At 39.7% G+C, this 24,637-nt stretch overlaps 2 protein-coding genes across 2 annotated transcripts in view; both read left to right on the top strand.

Annotated features, from left to right (window-relative positions):
- The window catches only part of fbxl8 (F-box and leucine-rich repeat protein 8), a 30,631-nt gene extending 27,114 nt beyond the window's left edge, over nucleotides 1-3,517 (top strand). Inside the window, exon 7 of the mRNA XM_031829482.1 lies at nucleotides 2,940-3,517. Within this exon, the coding sequence (XP_031685342.1) occupies nucleotides 2,940-3,305 (366 nt within the window). The 3' untranslated portion in view covers nucleotides 3,306-3,517. The remainder of the gene's footprint in view (nucleotides 1-2,939) is intronic.
- A 5,564-nt stretch (nucleotides 3,518-9,081) lies between these two features.
- The window catches only part of tmem8b (transmembrane protein 8B), a 222,202-nt gene continuing 206,646 nt past the window's right edge, over nucleotides 9,082-24,637 (top strand). Inside the window, exon 1 of the mRNA XM_031829529.1 lies at nucleotides 9,082-9,262. Coding sequence (XP_031685389.1) covers nucleotides 9,166-9,262 — 97 coding nt within the window. The 5' untranslated portion in view covers nucleotides 9,082-9,165. The remainder of the gene's footprint in view (nucleotides 9,263-24,637) is intronic.

The raw sequence follows: 24,637 nt of genomic DNA, 5'->3' as shown, positions 1-24,637 counted from the left end.
GTGGCCCAGCCAGAGCCCGGACTAGGACCTGAAAATAGCTGTGCAGCGACGCTCTCCATCCAACCTGACAGACCTTGAGAGGATCTGCAGAGAAGAATGGGAGAAACTCCCAGAATACAGGTGTGACAAGCTTGTAGCGTCATACCCAAGAAGACTCAAGGTTGTAATCGCTGCCAAAGGTGCTTCAACAAAGTACTGAGTAAAGGGTCTGAATACTTATGTAAATGTCATATTTCTTAAAAAAAATTTTTTTTTATACATTTGCAAAAATATCTAAAACTTGTTTTTCCTTTGTCAATATGGGGTATTGTGTATAGGTTGATGAGGGGGAAAAAAGCATAGAATTATTTTAGAATAAGGCTGTAACGTAACAAAATGTGGAAAAATTCAAGGGGTCTGAATACTTTCTGAATGCCCTGTATTGTATGCTCTATTAATGTGTGTACTATGTTGTATTCATGTCTAATAATGTTGTATTCATGTCTAATAATGTTGTATTCGTGTCTAATAATGTTGTATTCATGTCTAATAATGTTGTATTCGTGTCTAATGTTGTATTCGTGTCTAATAATGTTGTATTCGTGTCTAATAATGTTGTATTCGTGTCTAATAATGTTGTATTCGTGTCTAATAATGTTGTATTCGTGTCTAATAATGTTGTATTCATGTCTAATAATGTTGTATTCATGTCTAATAATGTTGTATTCGTGTCTAATAATGTTGTATTCATGTCTAATAATGTTGTATTCGTGTCTAATGTTGTATTCGTGTCTAATAATGTTGTATTCGTGTCTAATAATGTTGTATTCGTGTCTAATAATGTTGTATTCGTGTCTAATAATGTTGTATTCATGTCTAATAATGTTGTATTCATGTCTAATAATGTTGTATTCATGTCTAATGTTGTATTCATGTCTAATGTTGTATTCATGTCTAATAATGTTGTATTCATGTCTAATAATGTTGTATTCGTGTCTAATAATGTTGTATTCGTGTCTAATAATGTTGTATTCGTGTCTAATAATGTTGTATTCGTGTCTAATAATGTTGTATTCGTGTCTAATAATGTTGTATTCGTGTCTAATAATGTTGTATTCGTGTCTAATAATGTTGTATTCGTGTCTAATAATGTTGTATTCGTGTCTAATAATGTTGTATTCGTGTCTAATAATGTTGTATTCATGTCTAATAATGTTGTATTCGTGTCTAATAATGTTGTATTCGTGTCTAATAATGTTGTATTCATGTCTAATAATGTTGTAATAATGTGTATGTATTAATGCTATGTTAATGTGTAATGTTGTAGTACTGTGTAATAATGTTGTAGTACTATGTTGTAGTAATATGTGTATTAATGTGTGATATGTTGTAGTACTGTGCAATATGTTGTAGTACTATGTTGTAGTAATATGTGTATTAATGTGTAATGTTGTAGTACTGTGTAATAATGTTGTAGTACTATGTTGTAGTAATATGTGTATTAATGTGTGATATGTTGTAGTACTGTGCAATATGTTGTAGTACTATGTTGTAGTAATATGTGTATTAATGTGTAATGTTGTAGTACTGTGTAATAATGTTGTAGTACTATGTTGTAGTAATATGTGTATTAATGTGTAATGTTGTAGTACTGTGCAATATGTTGTAGTACTATGTTGTAGTAATATGTGTATTAATGTGTAATGTTGTAGTACTGTGTTGTAGTACTGTGCAATATGTTGTAGTACTATGTTGTAGTAATATGTGTATTGTGTAATATGTTGTAGTAATATGTGTATTAATGTGTAATATGTTGTAGTACTATGTTGTAGTATGTTGTAGTAATATGTGTATTAATGTGTGATATGTTGTAGTACTATGTGTAATATGTTGTAGTACTATGTTGTAGTAATATGTGTATTAATGTGTAATGTAGTAATATGTGTATTAATGTGTAATGTTGTAGTATGTTGTAGTAATATGTGTATTAATGTGTAATGTTGTAGTAATATGTGTATTAATGTGTAATGTTGTAGTATGTTGTAGTAATATGTGTATTAATGTGTGATATGTTGTAGTACTATGTGTAATATGTTGTAGTAATATGTGTATTAATGTGTAATGTAGTAATATGTGTATTAATGTGTAATGTTGTAGTACTGTGTAATAATGTTGTAGTACTATGTTGTAGTAATATGTGTATTAATGTGTAATGTTGTAGTACTGTGCAATATGTTGTAGTACTATGTTGTAGTAATATGTGTATTAATGTGTAATGTTGTAGTACTGTGTTGTAGTACTGTGCAATATGTTGTAGTACTATGTTGTAGTAATATGTGTATTGTGTAATATGTTGTAGTAATATGTGTATTAATGTGTAATATGTTGTAGTAATATGTGTATTAATGTGTAATATGTTGTAGTACTATGTTGTAGTATGTTGTAGTAATATGTGTATTAATGTGTGATATGTTGTAGTACTATGTGTAATATGTTGTAGTACTATGTTGTAGTAATATGTGTATTAATGTGTAATGTTGTAGTATGTTGTAGTAATATGTGTATTAATGTGTAATGTTGTAGTAATATGTGTATTAATGTGTAATGTTGTAGTATGTTGTAGTAATATGTGTATTAATGTGTGATATGTTGTAGTACTATGTGTAATATGTTGTAGTAATATGTGTATTAATGTGTAATGTAGTAATATGTGTATTAATGTGTAATGTTGTAGTAATATGTGTATTAATGTGTAATGTTGTAGTAATATGTGTATTAATGTGTAATGTTGTAGTAATATGTGTATTAATGTGTAATGTTGTAGTAATATGTGTATTAATGTGTAATGTTTTAATATATTGTAGTAATATGTGTATTAATGTGTAATATGTTGTAGTAATATGTGTATTAATGTGTAATATGTTGTAGTAATATGTGTATTAATGTGTAATATATTCCAGGTAAGCCTGATATTGGACCACACTCTTCCCATGGATCATTTCAGCTCCGTATTGCAGCCCAGCGTTCCTCTGCAGCACCTGGAACTCCTCACATTTACTGACCTGGTCCAGCAGACACACCTGGTCACCCAGAGCTACAGCCACGCCCTGGAGACAATCATACTGCAGACCACCTCGTCTCCAGAGCTGGACTCCGCCCTGCGCTCCCTGGCCGCAGCCTGCAGCCTCCTCAGAGAGGTCCACTGTTACTGTGTGGTGTCGTGTGATGTCATCAGGGCCTTTAAAGACGGCTGCCCTCGCCTGTGGAGATACACACTGAAGACACGCAAAGAGCCACACCCCTGGAGATGCACTGTTATTAAATGACAACCAATCACACACCTGGAGATGCACTGTTATTAAATGACAACCAATCACACCCCTGGAGTTGCACTGTTATTAAATGACAACCAATCACACCCATGGAGATGCACTGTTATTAAATGACAACCAATCACACCCATGGAGATGCACTGTTATTAAATGACAACCAATCACACCCCTGGAGTTGCACTGTTATTAAATGACAACCAATCACACCCCTGGAGATGCACTGTTATTAAATGACAACCAATCACACCCCTACGGGAGATAGGGGTGGTATACAGGAGATAGGGTTGGTATACAGGAGATAGGGTTGGTATACAGGAGATAGGGGTGGTATACAGGAGATAGGGGTGGGATACAGGAGATAGGGGTGGTATACAGGAGATAGGGTTGGTATACAGGAGATAGGGGTAGTATACAGGAGATAGGGTTGGTATACAGGAGATAGGGGTGGTATACAGGAGATAGGGGTAGTATACAGGAGATGGGTGGTATACAGGAGATAGGGGTGGTATACAGGAGATAGGGTTGGTATACAGGAGATAGGGGTAGTATACAGGAGATAGGGGTGGTATACAGGAGATGGGGTTGGTATACAGGAGATAGGGGTGGTATACAGGAGATAGGGTTGGTATACAGGAGATAGGGGTGGTATACAGGGGATAGGGGTGGTATACAGGAGATAGGGTTGGTATACAGGAGATAGGGTTGGTATACAGGAGATAGGGTTGGTATACAGGAGATAGGGGTGGTATACAGGAGACAGGGTTGGTATACAGAAGACAGGGTTGGTATACAGGAGATAGGGGTGGTATACAGGAGATATGGTTGGTATACAGAAGATAGGGTTGGTATACAGGAGATAGGGGTGGGATACAAGAGATAGGGTTGGTATACAGGAGATATGCGTGATATACATGAGATAGGGGTGGTATACAGGAGATAGGGTTGGTATACAGGAGATAGGGTTGGTATACAGGAGATAGGGTGGTATACAGGATATAGGGGTGGTATACAGGAGATAAGGGTGGTATACAGGAGATAAGGGTGGTATACAGGAGATAGGGTTGGTATACAGGAGATAGGGGTAGTATACAGGAGATAGGGGTGGTATACAGGAGATGGGGTTGGTATACAGGAGATGGGGGTGGTATACAGGAGATAGGGTTGGTATACAGGAGATAGGGGTGGTATACAGGAGATAGGGGTGGTATACAGGAGATAGGGGTAGTATACAGGAGATAGGGTTGGTATACAGGAGATAGGGGTGGTATACAGGAGATAGGGTTGGTATACAGGAGATAGGGGTAGTATACAGGAGATAGGGGTAGTATACAGGAGATAGGGTTGGTATACAGGATATAGGGTTGGTATACAGGAGATAGGGTTGGTATACAGGAGATAGGGGTGGTATACAGAAGATAGGGTTGGTATACAGGAGATAGGGGTAGTATACAGGAGATAGGGTTGGTATACAGGAGATAGGGTTGGTATACAGGAGATAGGGTTGGTATACAGGAGATAGGGTTGGTATACAGGAGATAGGGTTGGTATACAGGAGATATGGTTGGTATACAGGAGATAGGAGTGGTATACAGGAGATAGGAGTGATATACAGGAGATAGGAGTGGTATACAGGAGATAGGGTTTGTATACAGGAGATATGGTTGGTATACAGGAGATATGGTTGGTATACAGGAGATAGGGGTGGTATACAGGAGATAGGGTTGGTATACAGGAGATAGGGGTGGTATACAGGAGATAGGGGTGGTATACAGGAGATAGGGGTGGTATACAGAAGATAGGGTTGGTATACAGGAGATAGGGGTGGTATACAGGAGATAGGGTTGGTATACAGAAGATAGGGTTGGTATACAGGAGATAGGGGTGGGATACAAGAGATAGGGTTGGTATACAGGAGATAGGGGTGATATACAGGAGATAGGGGTGGTATACAGGAGATAGGGGTGGTATACAGGAGATAGGGTTGGTATACAGGAGATAGGGTTGGTATACAGGAGATAGGGTTGGTATACATGAGATATGGGTGGTATAAAGGAGATAGGGCTGGTATACAGAAGATAGGGTTGGTATAGAGGAGATAGGGGTGGGATACAAGAGATAGGGTTGGTATACAGGAGATAGGGGTGGTATACAGGAGATAGGGGTGGTATACAGGAGATAGGGGTGGTATACAGGAGATAGGGTTGGTATACAGGAGATAGGGGTGGTATACAGGAGATAGGGTTGGTATACAGAACATAGGGTTGGTATACAGGAGATAGGGTTGGTATACAGAACATAGGGTTGGTATACAGGAGATGGGGTTGGTATACAGGAGATGGGGTTGGTATACAGGAGATGGGGTTGGTATACAGGAGATGGGGTTGGTATACAGGAGATGGGGTTGGTATACAGGAGATAGGGGTAGTATACAGGATATAGGGTTGGTATACAGGAGATAGGGGTGGTATACAGGATATAGGGGTGGTATACAGGATATAGAGTTGGTATACAGGAGATAGGGGTAGTATACAGGATATAGGGTTGGTATACAGGAGATAGGGTTGGTATACAGAACATAGGGTTGGTATACAGAACATAGGGTTGGTGTATAGAAGATAACCCTATTTGGTAAAAGACCAAGTCCATATTATGGCAAGAACAGCTCACATAAGCAAAGAGAAACGACAGTCCATCATTACTTTAAGACATGAAGGTCAGTCCATCATTACTTTAAGACATGAAGGTCAGTCCATCATTACTTTAAGACATGAAGGTCAGTCCATCATTACTTTAAGACATGAAGGTCAGTCCATCATTACTTTAAGACATGAAGGTCAGTCCATCATTACTTTAAGACATGAAGGTTAGTCCATCATTACTTTAAGACATGAAGGTCAGTCCATCATTACTTTAAGACATGAAGGTCAGTCCATCATTACTTTAAGACATGAAGGTCAGTCCATCATTAGTTTAAGACATGAAGGTCCGTCCATCATTACTTTAAGACATGAAGGTCAGTCCATCATTACTTTAAGACATGAAGGTCAGTCCATCATTACTTTAAGACATGAAGGTCAGTCCATCATTACTTTAAGACATGAAGGTTAGTCCATCATTACTTTAAGACATGAAGGTTAGTCCATCATTACTTTAAGACATGAAGGTCAGTCCATCATTACTTTAAGACATGAAGGACAGGCCATCGTTACTTTAAGACATGAAGGTCAGTCCATCATTACTTTAAGACATGAAGGTCAGTCCATCATTACTTTAAGACATGAAGGTCAGTCCATCATTACTTTAAGACATGAAGGTCAGTCCATCATTACTTTAAAACATGAAGGTCAGTCCATCATTACTTAAAGACATGAAGGTCAGTCCATCATTACTTTAAGACATGAAGGTTAGTCAATATGGAACATTTCAAGAACTTTTAAAGTTTCTTCACTTGCGGTTGCAAAAACCATCAAGCGCTGTGATGAAACTGGCTTTCATGAGGACCGCCACAGGAAAGGAAGACCCAGAGTTACCTCTGCTGCGATATGATGAAACTGGCTCTCATGAGGACCACCACAGGAAAGGAAGACCTAGAGTTACCTCTGCTGCAGAGGATAAGTTCATTAGAGTTACCAGCCTCAGAAATTGCAGCCCAAATAAATGCTTCACAGAGTTAAAGGCAACTGTGAATCAGGCCTTCATGGTCGAATTGCTGCAAAGAATCCACTACTAAAGGACACCAATAATAAGAAGAGCCTTGTTTTGGGCCAAGAAACACGAGCAATGGACATGAGACCGGTGGAAATCTATCCTTTGGTCTGGAGTCCAAAATTGAGATTTTTGGTTCCAACTGCTGTGTCTTTGTGAGACGCGGTGTGCGTGAACGGATGATCTCCGCATGTGTGGTTCCCACCATGAAGCATGGAGGAGGAGGTCTGGGGGTGCTTTGCTGGTGACACGGTTTGTAATTTATTTATAATTCAAGTCACACTTAACCAGCATGGCTACCACAGCATTGTGCAGCAATACTCCATCCCATCTGGTTTATGTTTAGTGGGACTATCAATTGTTTTTCAACAGGACAATGATCCAACACACCTCCAGGCTGTGTAAGGGCTATTTGACCAAGAAGGAAAGTGATGAAGGGCTGCATCAGATGACGTGGCCTCCACAATCCCCCAACCTCAACCAAATGAGAAGGTTTGGGATGAGTTGGACTGCAGAGTGAAGGAAAAGCAGCCAACAAGTGCTCAGCATATGTGGGAACTCCTTCAAGACTGTTGGAAAAGCATTCCAGGTGAAGCTGGTTGAGAGAATGCCAAGAGTGTGCTGTCAACAAGGCAAAGGGTGGCTCTTTGAAAAATATAAAATATATTTTGATTTGTTTAACACTTTTTTGGTTACTACATGATTCCATATGTGTTATTTCATAGTTTTGATGTCTTCACTACTATTCTACAATGTAGACAATAGTAAAAATAACAAAAAACCCTTGAATGAGTCTGTGTTCTAAAACTTTTGACCGGTAGTGTATATTCTACCCAACAATACTTTGTGTGTGCAGCTATATCCTAATGAGGTGTCATTTCACATTTCCTGCTTGACCTTCTAAGGTTCAAATTTTTCCTAGCCACTGTGCTTCTACATCTGCATTGCTGCTCTATGGGGTTTCAGAGTTTCTGTAGAAGCACTGTGTGACAACTGCTGATGTAAAAACGGATTTATAAAATAAATTTGATTGATTAATTAACATTGAATCATTTATAACAGTGACAGGAGACATTTCATTAACGTTGAGTCATTTATAACAGTGACAGGTGACATTTCATTAACGTTGAGTCATAACAGTGACAGGTGACATTTCATTAACGTTGAGTCATTTATAACAGTGACAGGTGACATTTCATTAACGTTAAGTCATTTATAACAGTGACAGGTGACATTTCATTAACGTTGAGTCAATTATAACAGTGACAGGTGACATTTCATTAACGTTGAGTCAATTATAACAGTGACAGGTGACATTTCATTAACGTTGAGTCATTTATAACAGTGACAGGTGACATTTCATTAACATTGAGTAATTTATAACAGTGACAGGTGACATTTCATTAACGTTGAGTCATTTATAACAGTGACAGGTGACATTTCATTAACGTTGAGTCATTTATAACAGTGACAGGTGACATTTCATTAACGTTGAGTCATTTATAACAGTGACAGGTGACATTTCATTAACGTTGAGTCATTTATAACAGTGACAGGTGACATTTCATTAACGTTGAGTCAATTATAACAGTGACAGGTGACATTTCATTAACGTTGAGTAAATTATAACAGTGACAGGTAACATTTCAATCCCATCACCACACGGTGTCGCTATTCACTCATAAGACAATTTAACTTACTATCTCATGACAACCACATTATTTTCAAAAAATCTCGAAATTAATGATTTTCATGTAAAATTTCAATTCAAAGGTTGAACTTGAATTTATATGTGAGGCAAAATAAGATGATCCAAAAAGCTTGGACAACTCTAGGTTATTCATAACTTCAACCATCCTTACGACAAACCTTCACCTCGGATGCAGAATGTAATTTATTGTGCCTCTGCATGCCTATTGACTGTCTGACAGCTTATTCCTCCAATGAACAGTCGGAATGATAGCAATGTCGAATCACTGCAGATGGGGGGGGGGGCGGAGCTCCGGTGGACCTGCCGTCCAAATGACGTCATGCGCGCACAGCTGGTCCCGATTGCAATATGTGAACATGTAGAAGAAGCAGGAAGACTATATCAGTGATATCAAATATACAGCTCTGTCTTCCGGAGGTAGACGTTCTGTTCATCACGATGCGGCGGCTGAACGGGTCGGGATCTGGCTCTGGAATGGGTCGTCTGCGGTTCCTGTTGATTGTTTACAGTTACACCTTTCTCCTTTTGCCTGGAGGTGAGTCACGGGCTACTGTAACTACAGCTATACTGCTTGCTGCCTCTACTGCTGCCTCATAAACTACTGTAACTACAGCTATAATGCTACCTCTACTGCTGCCTCATAAACTACTGTAACTACAGCTACACTGCTACCGGCTATACTGCTACTGCTTCCATGACATTCCCATCGAGCCGTGATGTGATAGAGAGGAAAGGAGAGAGGAGCTGTCCTTTGTCTTGGTGCTGAAACACTCTGTGGTAGTCTTGTACAGGATTCAGAGTGTAGGAGAGGATATGATGTGGCGTTACACAGCTGTGGTGTTTTGTTAGTCTGTTCTATCATATCGTTATACAAAGCTATAGAAAACCCTACTGTCTGGGTCTCAATAAAAGGCGACCCTGTAAACTAATTTCAGTACACAGCGTTGGTGTTCTTTTTGATGAAGGGTAGGAGACGGAGCAAAGCATACCTCTGTTCCCTCTGCTTCATTTCTTCTTTACGGTATTCAAAAAGTATTATCATTTAATAGATATATTATAGGATTCATCAATTAGACCATGAAGATTGGACCTATTGCAGGTTCTATATTCAAGCATTTATAATTGGTTCTCTAATTACGAATAGTCTAATTAGTCTAATGAATTGGGTATCCGTTGGCTATAATATTAGATCATCAGATAAATCCTTCATTATATATTCTCTGTAATTGTATTTTGGTGTTTGGTATTTTTAATTTTTAAACACATTTAGGAATGAAACAAAGGCTCTGGTAAAACCAACCCACTGGGTGCACACTTCAATTCAACATCTAGGCCACGTTGGGTCAACATCATTTCATTGAAATAATGTGGACACATTGATGGAATGGTCACCTCCTGAATCAGCTCAATGCTGTATGTCATATCATAGACTAGTAACATCTAGTATTAACATCCAGTATATAGACTATTAACATCCACTATATAGACTATTAACATCCACTATATAGACTGTTAACATCCAGTATTAACATCCAGTATATAGACTATTAACATCCACTATATAGACTATTAACATCCAGTATTAACATCCAGTATATAGACTATTAGCATCCACTATTAACATCCACTATATAGACTATTAACATCCAGTATTAACATCCACTATATAGACTATTAACATCCAGTATATCGACTATTAACATCCACTATTAACATCCACTATATAGACTATTAACTTCCAGTATATAGACTATTAACATCCACTATATAGTCTATTAATATCCACTATTAACATCCACTATATAGACTGTTAACATCCACTATTAAGATCCAGTATATAGACTATTAACATCCCATATATAGACTATTAACATCCAGTATTGACATCCAGTATATAGACTATTAAAATCCAGTATATAGACTATTAACATCCAGTATATAGACTATTAACATCCACTATTAACATCCCGTATATAGACTATCACATCCAGTATATAGACTATTACATTCAGTATTAACATCCAGTATATAGACTATCACATCCAGTATATAGACTATTAACATCCAGTATTGACATCCTGTTGTATAGACTATTAACATCCAATATATAGACTATTAGCATCCAATATATAGACTATTACATCCAGTATATAGACTATCACATCCAGTATATTGACTATTAACATCCAGTATTAACATCCAGTATATAGACTATTAACATCCAGTATATAGACTATTAGCATCCAGTATATAGACTATTAGCATCCAGTATACAGACGATCACATCCAGTATATAGACTATTAACATCCAGTATATAGACTATTAACATCCAGTATATAGACTATTAGCATCCAGTATACAGACGATCACATCCAGTATATAGACTATTAACATCCAGTATATAGACTATTAACATCCAGTATATAGACTATTAGCATCCAGTATATAGACTATTAGCATCCAGTATACAGACGATCACATCCAGTATATAGACTATTAACATCCAGTATATAGACTATTAACATGCACTATATAGACTATTAACATCCAGTATTAACATCTAGTATATAGACTATTAACATCCAGAATATAGACTATTAACATCCAGTATATAGACTATTAACATCTAGTATATAGACTATTAACATCCAGTATATAGACTATTAACATCCAGTATATAGACTATTAACATCCAGTATATAGACTATTAACATCTAGTATATAGACTATTAACATCCAGTATATAGACTATTAACATCCAGTATATAGACTATTAGCATCCAGTATACAGACGATCACATCCAGTATATAGACTATTAACATCCAGTATATAGACTATTAACATCCAGTATATAGACTATTAGCATCCAGTATATAGACTATTAACATCCAGTATATAGACTATTAACATCTAGTATATAGACTATTAACATCCAGTATATAGACTATTAACATCCAGTATATAGACTATTAGCATCCAGTATACAGACGATCACATCCAGTATATAGACTATTAACATCCAGTATATAGACTATTAACATCCAGTATATAGACTATTAGCATCCAGTATATAGACTATTAGCATCCAGTATACAGACGATCACATCCAGTATATAGACTATTAACATCCAGTATATAGACTATTAACATGCACTATATAGACTATTAACATCCAGTATTAACATCTAGTATATAGACTATTAACATCCAGTATATAGACTATTAACATCTAGTATATAGACTATTAACATCCAGTATATAGACTATTAGCATCCAGTATATAGACTATTAGCATCCAGTATACAGACGATCACATCCAGTATATAGACTATTAACATCCAGTATATAGACTATTAACATCCAGTATATAGACTATTAGCATCCAGTATATAGACTATTAGCATCCAGTATACAGACGATCACATCCAGTATATAGACTATTAACATCCAGTATATAGACTATTAACATGCACTATATAGACTATTAACATCCAGTATTAACATCTAGTATATAGACTATTAACATCCAGAATATAGACTGGTAACATCCAGTATATAGACTATTAACATCCAGAATATAGACTGGTAACATCCAGTATATAGACTATTAACATCCAGTATTAACATCCAGTATATAGACTATTAACATCCAGTATATAGACTATTAACATCCAGTATTAACATCCAGTATATAGACTATTAACATCCAGAATATAGACTGGTAACATCCAGTATATAGACTATTAACATCCAGTATTAACATCCAGTATATAGACTATTAACTTCCAGTATATAGACTATTAACATCCAGTATTAACATCCAGTATATAGACTATTAACATCCAGAATATAGACTGGTAACATCCAGTATATAGACTATTAACATCCAGAATATAGACTGGTAACATCCAGTATATAGACTATTAACATCCAGTATTGACATCCTGTTGTATAGACTATTAACATCCAATATATAGACTATTACATCCAGTATATAGACTATTAACATCCAGTATATAGACTATTACCATCCAGTATACAGACGATCACATCTAGTATATAGACTATTAACATCCAGTATATAGACTATTAACATCCAGTATATAGACTATTAACATCCAGTATTAACATCCAGTATATAGACTATTAACATCCAGTATTAACATCCAGTATATAGACTATTAACATCCGGTATTAACATCCAGTATATAAACTATTAACATCCAGTATATAGACTATCACATCCAGTATATGGACTATTAACATCCACTATTAACATCCAGTATATAGACTATTAACATCCAGTATTAACATCCAGTATATAGACTATTAACATCCACTATTAACATCCATTACATGGACTATTAACATCCGGTATATAGACTATTAACATCCAGTATATAGACTATTGACATCCAGAATATAGACTATTAACATCCAGAATATAGACTATTAACATCCACTATTAACATCCAGTATATAGACTATTAACATCCGCTATTACCATCCACTATTAACATCCAGCATATAGACTATTAACATCCAGTATATAGACTATTAACATCCAGTATTAACATCCACTATTAGCATCCAGTGTATAGACTAGTAACATCCAGTATATCGACTATTAACATCCACAATTAACATCCAGTATATAGACTATTAGCATCCAGTATATAGACGATCACATCCAGTATATAGACTATTAACATCCAGTATATAGACTATTAACATCCAGTATTAACATCCACTTTTAACATCCAGTGTATAGACTATTAACATCCAGAATATAGACTAGTAACATCCAGTATATTGACTATTAACATCCACTATTAACATCCAGTATATAGACTATTAGCATCCAGTATATAGACGATCACATCCAGTATATAGACTATTAACATCCAGTATATAGACAATTAACATCCAGTATTAACATCCAGTATATAGACTATTAACATCCAGAATATAGACTATTAACATCCAGTATTAACATCCAGTATATAGACTATTAACATCCAGTATATAGACTATTAACATCCAGTATTAACATCCAGTATATAGACTATTAACATCCAGTATTAACATCCAGTATATAGACTATTAACATCCAGTATATAGACTATTAGCATCCAGTATATAGACTATTAACATCCAGTATATAGACTATTAACATCCAGTATATAGACTATTAACATCCAGTATATAGACTATTAGCATCCAGTATATAGACTATTAACATCCAGTATTAATATAGACTATTAACATCCAGTATATAGACTATTAATATCCACTATTAACATCCACTATATAAACTATTAACATCCAGTATATAGACTATTAGCATCCAGTATATAGACTATTAACATCCAGTATTAATATAGACTATTAACATCCAGTATATAGACTATTAGCATCCAGTATATAGACTATTAGCATCCAGTATATAGACTATTAATATCCAGTATTAATATAGACTATTAACATCCAGTATATAAACTATTAACATCCACTATATAAACTATTAACATCCACTATATAAACTATTAACATCCAGTATATAGACTATTAGCATCCAGTATATAGACTATTAGCATCCAGTATATAGACTATTAGCATCCAGTATATAGACTATTAGCATCCAGTATATAGACTATTAGCATCCAGTATATAGACTATTAGCATCCAGTATATAGACTATTAGCATCCAGTATATAGACTATTAATATCCAGTATTAATATAGACTATTAACATCCAGTATATAAACTATTAACATCCACTATATAAACTATTAACATCCACTATATAAACTATTAACATCCAGTATATAGACTATTAGCATCCAGTATATAGACTATTAACATCCAGTATTAATATAGACTATTAACATCCAGTATATAGACTATTAATATCCACTATTAACATCCACTATATAAACTATTAACATCCAGTATATAGACTATTACCATCCACTATTAACATCCATTATATAGACTATTAACATCCAGTATTAACATCCAGTATATAGACTATTAACATCCAGAATATAGACTATTAACATCCAGAATATAGGCTATTAACATCCAGTATATAGACTATTAACATCCAGTATTACCATCCACTTTTAACATCCAGTACATAGGCTATTAACATCCACTATTAACATCCACTATTAACATCCAGTATATAGACTAATAACATCCAGAATATAGACTAGCAACATCCAGTATATCGACTATTAACATCCACTATTAACATCCAGTATATAGACTATTAGCATCCAGTATATAGACGATCACATCCAGTATATAGACTATTAACATCCAGTATATAGACTATTAACTTCCAGTATATAGACTATTAACATCCAGTATATAGACAATTAACATCCAGTATTAACATCCACTATTAACATCCAGTATATAGACTATTAACATCCAGAATATAGACTGGTAACATCCAGTATATAGACTATTAACATCCAGTATATAGACTATTAACATCCAGAATATAGACTATTAACATCCAGTATATAGACTATTAACATCCAAAATATAGACTATTAACATCCAGAATATAGACTATTAACATCCAGTATTAACATCTAGTATATAGACTATTAACATCCAGAATATAGACTGGTAACATCCAGTATATAGACTATTAACATCCAGAATATAGACTGGTAACATCCAGTATATAGACTATTAACATCCAGTATTAACATCCAGTATATAGACTATTAACATCCAGAATATAGACTGGTAACATCCAGTATATAGACTATTAACATCCAGTATTAACATCCAGTATATAGACTATTAACTTCCAGTATATAGACTATTAACATCCAGTATATAGACTATTAACATCCAGTATATAGACTATTAACATCCAGTATTAACATCCAGTATATAGACTATTAACATCCAGTATATAGACTATTAACATCCAGAATATAGACTGGTAACATCCAGTATATAGACTATTAACATCCAGTATTAACATCCAGTATATAGACTATTAACTTCCAGTATATAGACTATTAACATCCAGTATATAGACTATTAACATCCAGTATATAGACTATTAACATCCAGTAATGACATCCAGTATATAGACTATTAACATCCAGTATTAACATCCAGTATATAGACTATTAACATCCAGTATATAGACTATTAACATCCAGTATATAGACTATTAACATCCGGTATATAGACTATTAACATCCAGTATTAACATCCAGTATATAGACTATTAACATCCAGTATATAGACTATTAACATCCAGAATATAGACTGGTAACATCCAGTATATAGACTATTAACATCCAGTATTAACATCCAGTATATAGACTATTAACTTCCAGTATATAGACTATTAACATCCAGTATATAGACTATTAACATCCAGTATATAGACTATTAACATCCAGTATTGACATCCAGTATATAGACTATTAACATCCAGTATTAACATCCAGTATATAGACTATTAACTTCCAGTATATAGACTATTAACATCCAGTATATAGACTATTAACATCCAGTATATAGACTATTAACATCCAGTATATAGACTATTAACATCCGGTATATAGACTATTAGCATCCAGTATATAGACTATTAACATCCAGTATATAGACTATTAACATCCAGTATTAACATCCAGTATATAGACTATTAACATCCAGTATTAACATCCAGTATATAGACTATTAACATCCAGTATATAGACTATTAACATCCAGTATTAACACCCAGTATATAGACTATTAACATCCAGTATTAACACCCGGTATATAGACTATTAACATCCAGTATATAGACTATTAACATCCAGTATATAGACTATTAACATCCAGTATATAGACTATTAACATCCAGTATTAACATCCAGTATATAGACTATTAACATCCAGTATTAACACCCAGTATATAGACTATTAACATCCAGTATTAACATCCAGTATATAGACTATTAACATCCAGTATATAGACTATTAACATCCAGTATTAACATCCAGTATATAGACTATTAACATCCAGTATATAGACTATTAACATCCAGTATATAGACTATTAACATCCAGTATATAGACTATTAACATCCACTATATAGACTATTAACATCCACTATATAGACTATTAACAGCCACTATATAGACTATTAGCATCCAGTATATAGACTATTAAAATCTATTATATAGACTGTCTCCCTCTCTCTGATGATACGGAGCCCTATTCCCTATATAGTGCACTACTTTAGACCAGGGATGGTACCCTATTCCCTATATAGTGCACTACTTTAGACCAGGGCTGGCACCCTATTCCCTATATAGTGCACTACTTTAGACCAGGGCTGGCACCCTTTCCCCTATATACTTTAGACCAGGGCTGGTACCCTATTCCCTATATAGTGCACTACTTTAGACCAGGGCTGGCACCCTTTCCCCTATATACTTTAGACCAGGACCCTGAGCACTTTGTCTGTTCTGGTCACTTAAATCAATATGGGTGTTGCAGGAGAATCCATGTGTTTCCCTTGGTCAATCTATTCTGCTGTGGTTCCCTTGGTGTTAGAAGGTAGATAGTGGCTCTATCTGTTTTAGTCTCTCTCTCTCTCTCTCTCTCTCTCTCTCTGGAGGAAAACTGTGCCTTAGATAGTAGATAGTGGCTCTATCTGTTTTAGTCTGTCTCTCTCTCTCTCTCTCTCTCTCTCTCTCTCTCTCTCTCTCTCTCTCTCCCTCTCTCTCCCTCTCTCTCTCTCTCTCTCTCTCTCTCTCTCTCTCTCTCTCTCTCTCTCTCTCTCTCTCTCTCTCTCTCTCCCTCTCTCTCTCTCTCTCTCTGGAGGAAAACTGTGCCTTGACTTGTCAAAGAACAACATAACTGTATTACAGTCTGTGGTTAGTGCAATCCAGTACTCCTACTCTGAGATGCTTGATACGTCCCAAGAGCCAATCTCAATATGGGGAGATATACTACGGCCCAGATGGTAGATTTAGAGCGCCATCACTCTGCTCAACCTTGAGTTGCGGAGCAGAGCACCACTCGATGAGCGCATGTCACTGGGCTCTGATGAATGTGACAACATCAGGTAACTCAATAGAATACAGATCAATATGCACAGACCAGCAGCTCAGAGTTGGATGTTACATCGTGTCATCATAGAGATCAATATGCACAGACCAGCAACTCATATGGTTTTATTTTATTTATTTTTAACCTTTATTTAACTAGGCAAGTCAGTTAAGAACAAATTCTTATTTACAATGACGGCCTACCCCAACCAAACCCTAACCTGGACGACGCTGGGCCAATTGTGCGCCGCCCTATGGGACTCCCAATCGCAGCTGGTTGTGATACAGCCTGGAATCGAACCAGGGTCTGTAGTGATGCCTCAAGCACTGAGATGCAGTGCCTTTAGACAGCTGCGCCACTCGGGAGGGTTAGCTGGAGGCTATAATCAAAGTCTTCCTCTCTGGATCTCAGCAGTCATCATGCACGTTGTGAACACACAGGAGAACAATATGAGAGGAATGATGTAATCTCAGATCTCTACCGTAGTCATTTCCTGCACAGAAGAGAAATGGAGAAATGTTATTTGGTGATTTGTATTGGAACTATTTTCCTTGTGTAGGGAGTATATATATATATATATATATATATATATATGTGTGTGTGTGTGTGTGTGTGTGTGTGTGTTCTCTTTCCAGGGGAAGACAGAGGAGAAAAGCACTGAGATGTGAGCGTGTGAGCGTGTGAAACTCATATATATATATATATATATATAGTCTTGAAAGACTTCAGGGTGCAGAAGCAAGAATACAGATTGTTTCTGTGTGCTTCTTTTCTCCGAGAGAGAGAGAGAGAGAGAGAGAGAGAGAGAGGGAGAGAGAGAGAGAGAGAGAGAGAGGCGCTTCCGAAACCTTCCATAACAAAGCCATCACCTACAGAGAGATGAACCTGGAGAAGAGCCCCCTAAGCAAGCTGGTCCTGGGGCTCTGTTCACAAACACAAACAAACCTCCAGGAAAGCAACACAATTAGACCCAACCAAATCATGAGAAAACAAAAAGAGAATTACTCAACACATTGGAAAGAATTAACAAAAAAACTGAGCAAACTAGAATGCTATTTGGCCCTAAACAGAGAGTACACAGCGGCAGAATACCGGACCAATGTGACTGACCCATACTTAAGGAAAGCTTTGACTATGTACAGACTCAGTGAGCATAGCCTTGCTATTGAGAAAGGCCGCCGTAGGCAGACATGGCTCTCAAGAGAAGACAGGCTATGTGCACACTGCCCACAAAATGAGGTGGAAACTGAGCTGCACTTCCTAACCTCCTGCCCAATGTATGACCATATTAGAGACACATATTTCCCTCAGATTACACAGATCCACAAAGAATTAGAAAACAAATCACATTTTGATAAAATATGTGAGGCATTGAGAGACTAACAGCTGCTGTGGCAATCCACAACTGAAGCTGGAGATGGGAGTGTAGAGGAGAGGAGGGTAGAGGAGGAGGAGAGGAGGGTAGGGTGGAGGGAGGATAGAGGAGGAGGAGAGGATAGAAGAGGAGGAGAGGAGGGGAGGGTAGAAGAGGAGGGGAGGATAGAGGAGGAGGAGAGGAGGGTAGAGGAGGAGGAGAGGAGGGGAGGATAGAGGAGGAGGAGAGTAGGGTAGGATAGAGGAGGAGGAGAGGAGGGTAGGGTAGAGGAGGGTAGAGGAGAGTAGAGGAGGGTAGGGTAGAGGAGGGTAGAGGAGAGTAGAGGAGGTAAGGGTAGAGGAGGGTAGGGTAGAGGAGGGTAGGATATAGAGGAGGGTAGGGTAGAGGAGGGTAGAGGAGGGTAGGGTAGAGGAGGGCAGAGGAGGGGGAGAGGAGGGGAGGGTAGAGGTTGGGAGAGTGGAGGAGGGTAGAGGTGAGTAGAGGATGGTAGGGTAGAGGAGGGTAGGATAGAGGAGGGTAGGGTAGAGGAGGGTAGGGTAGAGGAGCGCAGAGGAGGAAGAGAGGAGGGGAGGGTAGAGGTTGAGAGAGTGGAGGATGGTAGGGTAGGATAGAGGAGGGTAGGGTAGGTTAGAGGAGGGTAGAGGAACGTAGGGTAGGGTAGGGTAGGGTAGAGGAGGGTAGAGAAGAGTAGAGGAGGGTAGAGGAGGGTAGGGTAGGGTAGAGGAGGGTAGAGGAGAGTAGAGGAGGGTAGGGTAGAGGAGGGTAGGGTAGGGTAGCGGAGGGAAGGGTAGAGGAGGGTAGGGTAGAGGAGGGTAGGGTAGAGGAGGGTAGGTAGAGGAGAGTAGAGGAGGGTAGAGTAGAGGAGGGTAGGGTAGGGTAGAGGAGGGTAGAGGAACGTAGGGTAGGGTTGGGGTAGAGGAGGGTAGGGTAGAGAAGGGGCAGAGGAGAGTAGAGGAGGGTAGGTTAGAGGAGGGTAGGGTTAGGGTAGGGTAGAGGAGGGTAGAGGAGGGTCGAGGAGGGTAGAGGAGAGTAGAGGAGGGTAGGGGAGGGTAGGGTAGAGGAGGGTAGGGTAGGGTAGCGGAGGGAAGGGTAGAGGGAGGGTAGGGTAGAGGGAGGGTAGAGGAGGGTAGGAAGGGTAGAGGAGAGTAGAGAGGTAGGGTAGGGTAGGGTAGGGTAGAGGAGGGTAGAGGAGGGTAGGGAAGGGTAGAGGAGAGTAGAGAGGGTAGGGTAGGGTAGGGTAGGGTAGGGTAGGGTAGGGTAGAGGAGGGTAGAGGAGAGTAGAGGAGGTTAGGGTAGAGGAGGGTAGGGTAGAGGAGGGTAGGATATAGAGGAGGGTAGGGTAGAGGAGGGTAGGGTAGAGGAGGGCAGAGGAGGGGAAGAGGAGGGAGGGTAGAGGTTGGGAGAGTGGAGGAGGGTAGAGGTGAGTAGAGGATGGTAGGGTAGAGGAGGGTAGGATAGAGGAGGGTAGGGTAGAGGAGGGTAGGGTAGAGGAGCGCAGAGGAGGAAGAGAGGAGGGGAGGGTAGAGGTTGAGAGAGTGGAGGATGGTAGGGTAGGATAGAGGAGGGTAGGGTAGGTTAGAGGAGGGTAGAGAAACGTAGGGTAGGGTAGGGTAGGGTAGAGGAGGGTAGGGTAGAGGAGGGTAGGGTAGGGTAGCGGAGGGAAGGGTAGAGGAGGGTAGGGTAGAGGAGGGTAGGGTAGAGGAGCGCAGAGGAGGAAGAGAGGAGGGGAGGGTAGAGGTTGAGAGAGTGGAGGATGTAGGGTAGGATAGAGGAGGGTAGGGTAGGTTAGAGGATGGTAGGGTAGGGTAGAGGAGGGTAGAGGAGAGTAGAGGAGGGTAGGGTAGAGGAGGGTAGGGTAGGGTAGCGGAGGGAAGGTAGAGGAGGGTAGGGTAGAGGAGGAGGGTAGGGTAGAGGAGGGTAGGTAGAGGAGAGTAGAGGAGGGTAGAGTAGAGGAGGGTAGGGTAGGGTAGAGGAGGGTAGAGGAACGTAGGGTAGGTTGGGTAGAGGAGGGTAGGGTAGAGAAGGGCAGAGGAGAGTAGAGGAGGGTAGGTTAGAGGAGGGTAGGGTAGGGTAGGGTAGAGGAGGGTAGAGGAGGGTCGAGGAGGGTAGAGGAGAGTAGAGGAGGGTAGGGGAGGGGAGGGTAGAGGAGGGTAGGGTAGGGTAGCGGAGGGAAGGGTAGAGGAGGGTAGGGTAGAGGAGGGTAGAGGAGGGTAGGGAAGGGTAGAGGAGAGTAGAGGAGGGTAGGGTAGGGTAGGGTAGAGGAGGGTAGAGGAGAGTACAGGAGGGTAGAGGTGAGTAGAGGAGGGTAGGGTAGAGGAGAGGAGGGTAGGGTAGAGGAGGGTAGGGTAGGGTAGAGGAGGGTAGGGTAGAGGAGGGTAGGGTAGAGGAGGGCAGTGGAGGGTAGAGGAGGAGGAGAGGAGAGGAGGGTAGGGTGGATATAGGATGGTAGATGAGGGTAGGGTAGAGGAGAGTAGGGTGTGGGAGGGTAGGGTAGAGGAACATAGGGTAGGGTAGAGGAGGGTAGGGTAGAGGAGGGTAGAGAAGAATAGAAGAGGTTAGGGTAGGGTAGAGGAGGGTAGAGAAGGGTAGAGGAGGGTAGGGTAGGGTAGAGGAGGGTTGAGGAGGGTAGAGGAGAGTAGAGGAGGGTAGGGTAGAGGAGGGTAGAGGAGAGTACAGGAGGGTAGAGGTGGGTAGAGGAGGGTAGGATAGAGGAGGGAAGGGTAGAGGAGGGTAGGGTGTGGGAGGGTAGGGTAGAGGAGGGTAGAGGAACATAGGGTAGGGTAGAGGAGGGTAGAGAAAGGCAGAGGAGAGTAGAGGAGGGTAGGGTAGAGGAGGGTTGAGGAGGGTAGAGGAGGGTAGGGTAGAGGAGGGTAGAGGAGGGTAGGGTAGGGTAGCGGAGAGAAGGGTAGAGGAGGGTAGAGGGTAGGGTAGAGGAGGGTAGAGGAGGGTAGGTTAGAGGAGGGTAGGGTAGAGGAGAGTAGAGGAGGGTAGGGTAGAGGAGGGTAGGGTAAGGTAGAGGAGGGTAGAGGAGGGTAGGGTAGGGTAGAAGTGAGTAGAGGATTGGATGGTAGAGGAGGGTAGGATAGAGGAGGGTAGGGTAGAGGAGGGTAGGGTAGAGGAGGGTAGAGTAGAGGAGGGTAGAGGAGGAGGAGAGGAGGGGAGGGTAGAGGAGGGTAGAGGTTGGGAGAGTAGAGGAGGGTAGGGTAGGGTAGAGGAGGGTAGATGAGGGTTGGGAGGGTAGTGGAGGGGAGGGGAGGTTAGAGGAGGGGAAGGTAGAGGAGAGTAGAGGAGGGTAGAGAAGAGTAGAGGAGGGTAGAGGAGTGGAAGGTAGAGGAGGAGAGGGTGGAGGAGAGGTTGGGAGGGTATAGGTGGGTAAACCCCTGTTTTAACCCTTTGAACTCTACTTGACCCCTGGTTTAACCCTTTGAACTCTTATTGACCCCAGGTTTAACCCCTATGAACCTCATCTCTCTGTCCTTAAACCTTTTAACCCTGTTTGTGTCCTTGGGGCCTGTGTTGACTGTCAAAATGAAGCACTACTCTCTCTGAATGGATGGCTGAAGGCTGCTAGATGATGTACCACAGTATGAGTCATAATACCCATAAAACCTAACAGTCAAACAGGGAAATGGTTCTAATCGTTTTTTTCACCATTAGTTTTTCCCTTTGGGCTTTTTAGAAACACTTAAAATAAGAGCTGTGTTTTGTGTAGGCTGTACTACTGTAGGCTTACTCTGGCCTCACATCACTTACTGTAGACTTACTGTAGGCCTACTCTGGCCTCACCTACTCTGGTTGGCTTACTGTAGGCTTACTGTAGGCTTACTGTAGGCCTACTCTGGCCTCACCTACTCTGGTTGGCTTACTGTAGGCTTACTGTAGGCTTACTGTAGGCTTACTGTAGGCCTACTCTGGCCTCACCTACTCTGGTTGGCTTATTGTAGGCTTACTGTAGGCTTACTGTAGGCCTACTCTGGCCTCACCTACTCTGGTTGGCTTACTGTAGGCTTACTGTAGGCCTACTCTGGCCTCACCTACTCTGGTTGGCTTACTGTAGGCTTACTGTAGGCCTACTCTGGCCTCACCTACTCTGGTTGGCTTATTGTAGGCTTATTGTAGGCTTACTGTAGGCCTACTCTGGCCTCACCTACTCTGGTTGGCTTATTGTTGGCTTATTGTAGGCTTACTGTAGGCTTACTGTAGGCCTACTCTGGCCTCACCTACTCTGGTTGGCTTATTGTAGGCTTATTGTAGGCTTATTGTAGGTTACTGTAGGCCTACTCTGGCCTCACCTACTCTGGTTGGCTTACTGTAGGCTTACTGTAGGCTTACTGTAGGCCTACTCTGGCCTCACATTTTGATAACCGTGTAAATCTCTCTAGAACAAGGTGACTTTCATCAATATACAGTGGGGCAAAAAAGTATTTAGTCATCCACCAACTTAAAAAGATGAGAGAGGCCTGTAATTTGCAGCACCACGTCTCTGTATAGCAGCACCTCTCTGTATGGAAATAGCATCACCTCTCTGTGTAGCAGCATCACCTCTCTGTATAGCAGCACCTCTCTGTATGGAAATAGCATCACCTCTCTGTATAGCAGCATCACCTCTCTGTATACCAGCATCATCTCTCTGTATAGCAGCACCTCTCTGTATGGAAATAGCAGCACCTCTCTATATAGCAGCATCGCCTCTCTGTATACCAGCATCATCTCTCTGTATAGCAGCACAACCTCTCTGTATAGCAGCACCTCTCTGTATGGAAACAGCATCACCTCTCTGTATAGCAGCATCACCTATCTGTATAGCAGCATCATCTCTCTGTAAAGCAGCATCACCTCTCTGTATAGCAGGATCACCTCTCTGTATAACAGCACCACATCTCTGTATGGAAGCATCACCTCTCTGTATAGCAGCATCACCTATCTGTATATCAGCATCATCTCTCTGTATAGCATCACCTCTCTGTATGGAAATAGCATCACCTCTCTGTATAGCAGCACCACCTCTCTGTATAGCAGCATCACCTCTCTGTATAGCAGCATCACCTCTCTGTATAACAACACCACCTCTCTGTATGGAAGCATCACCTCTCTGTATAGCAGCATCACCTCTCTGTATAGCAGCATCACCTCTGTATAACAGCACCACCTCTCTGTATAGCAGCATCACCTATCTGTATAGCAGCATCACCGCTCTGTATATGCAGCAGCACCTCTCTGTATAGCAGCATCACCTCTCTGTATAGCAACATCACCTCTCTGTATGGAAATAGCATCACCTCTCTGTATAGCAGCATTCCCTATCTGTATAGCAGCATCACTTCTCTGTATAGCAGCAGCACCTCTCTGTATAGCAGCATCACCTCTCTGTATAGCAGCACCACGTCTCTGTATAGCAGCATCACCCCTCTGTATAGCAGCATCACCTCTCTGTATAGCAGTATCACC

The sequence above is a fragment of the Oncorhynchus kisutch genome, linkage group LG8 (assembly GCF_002021735.2).
Source record: "Oncorhynchus kisutch isolate 150728-3 linkage group LG8, Okis_V2, whole genome shotgun sequence".
NCBI lineage: Eukaryota > Metazoa > Chordata > Actinopteri > Salmoniformes > Salmonidae > Oncorhynchus > Oncorhynchus kisutch.
Note: the sequence above shows the minus strand (reverse complement) of the source record. Positions and strands in the feature narration are given on the sequence as shown.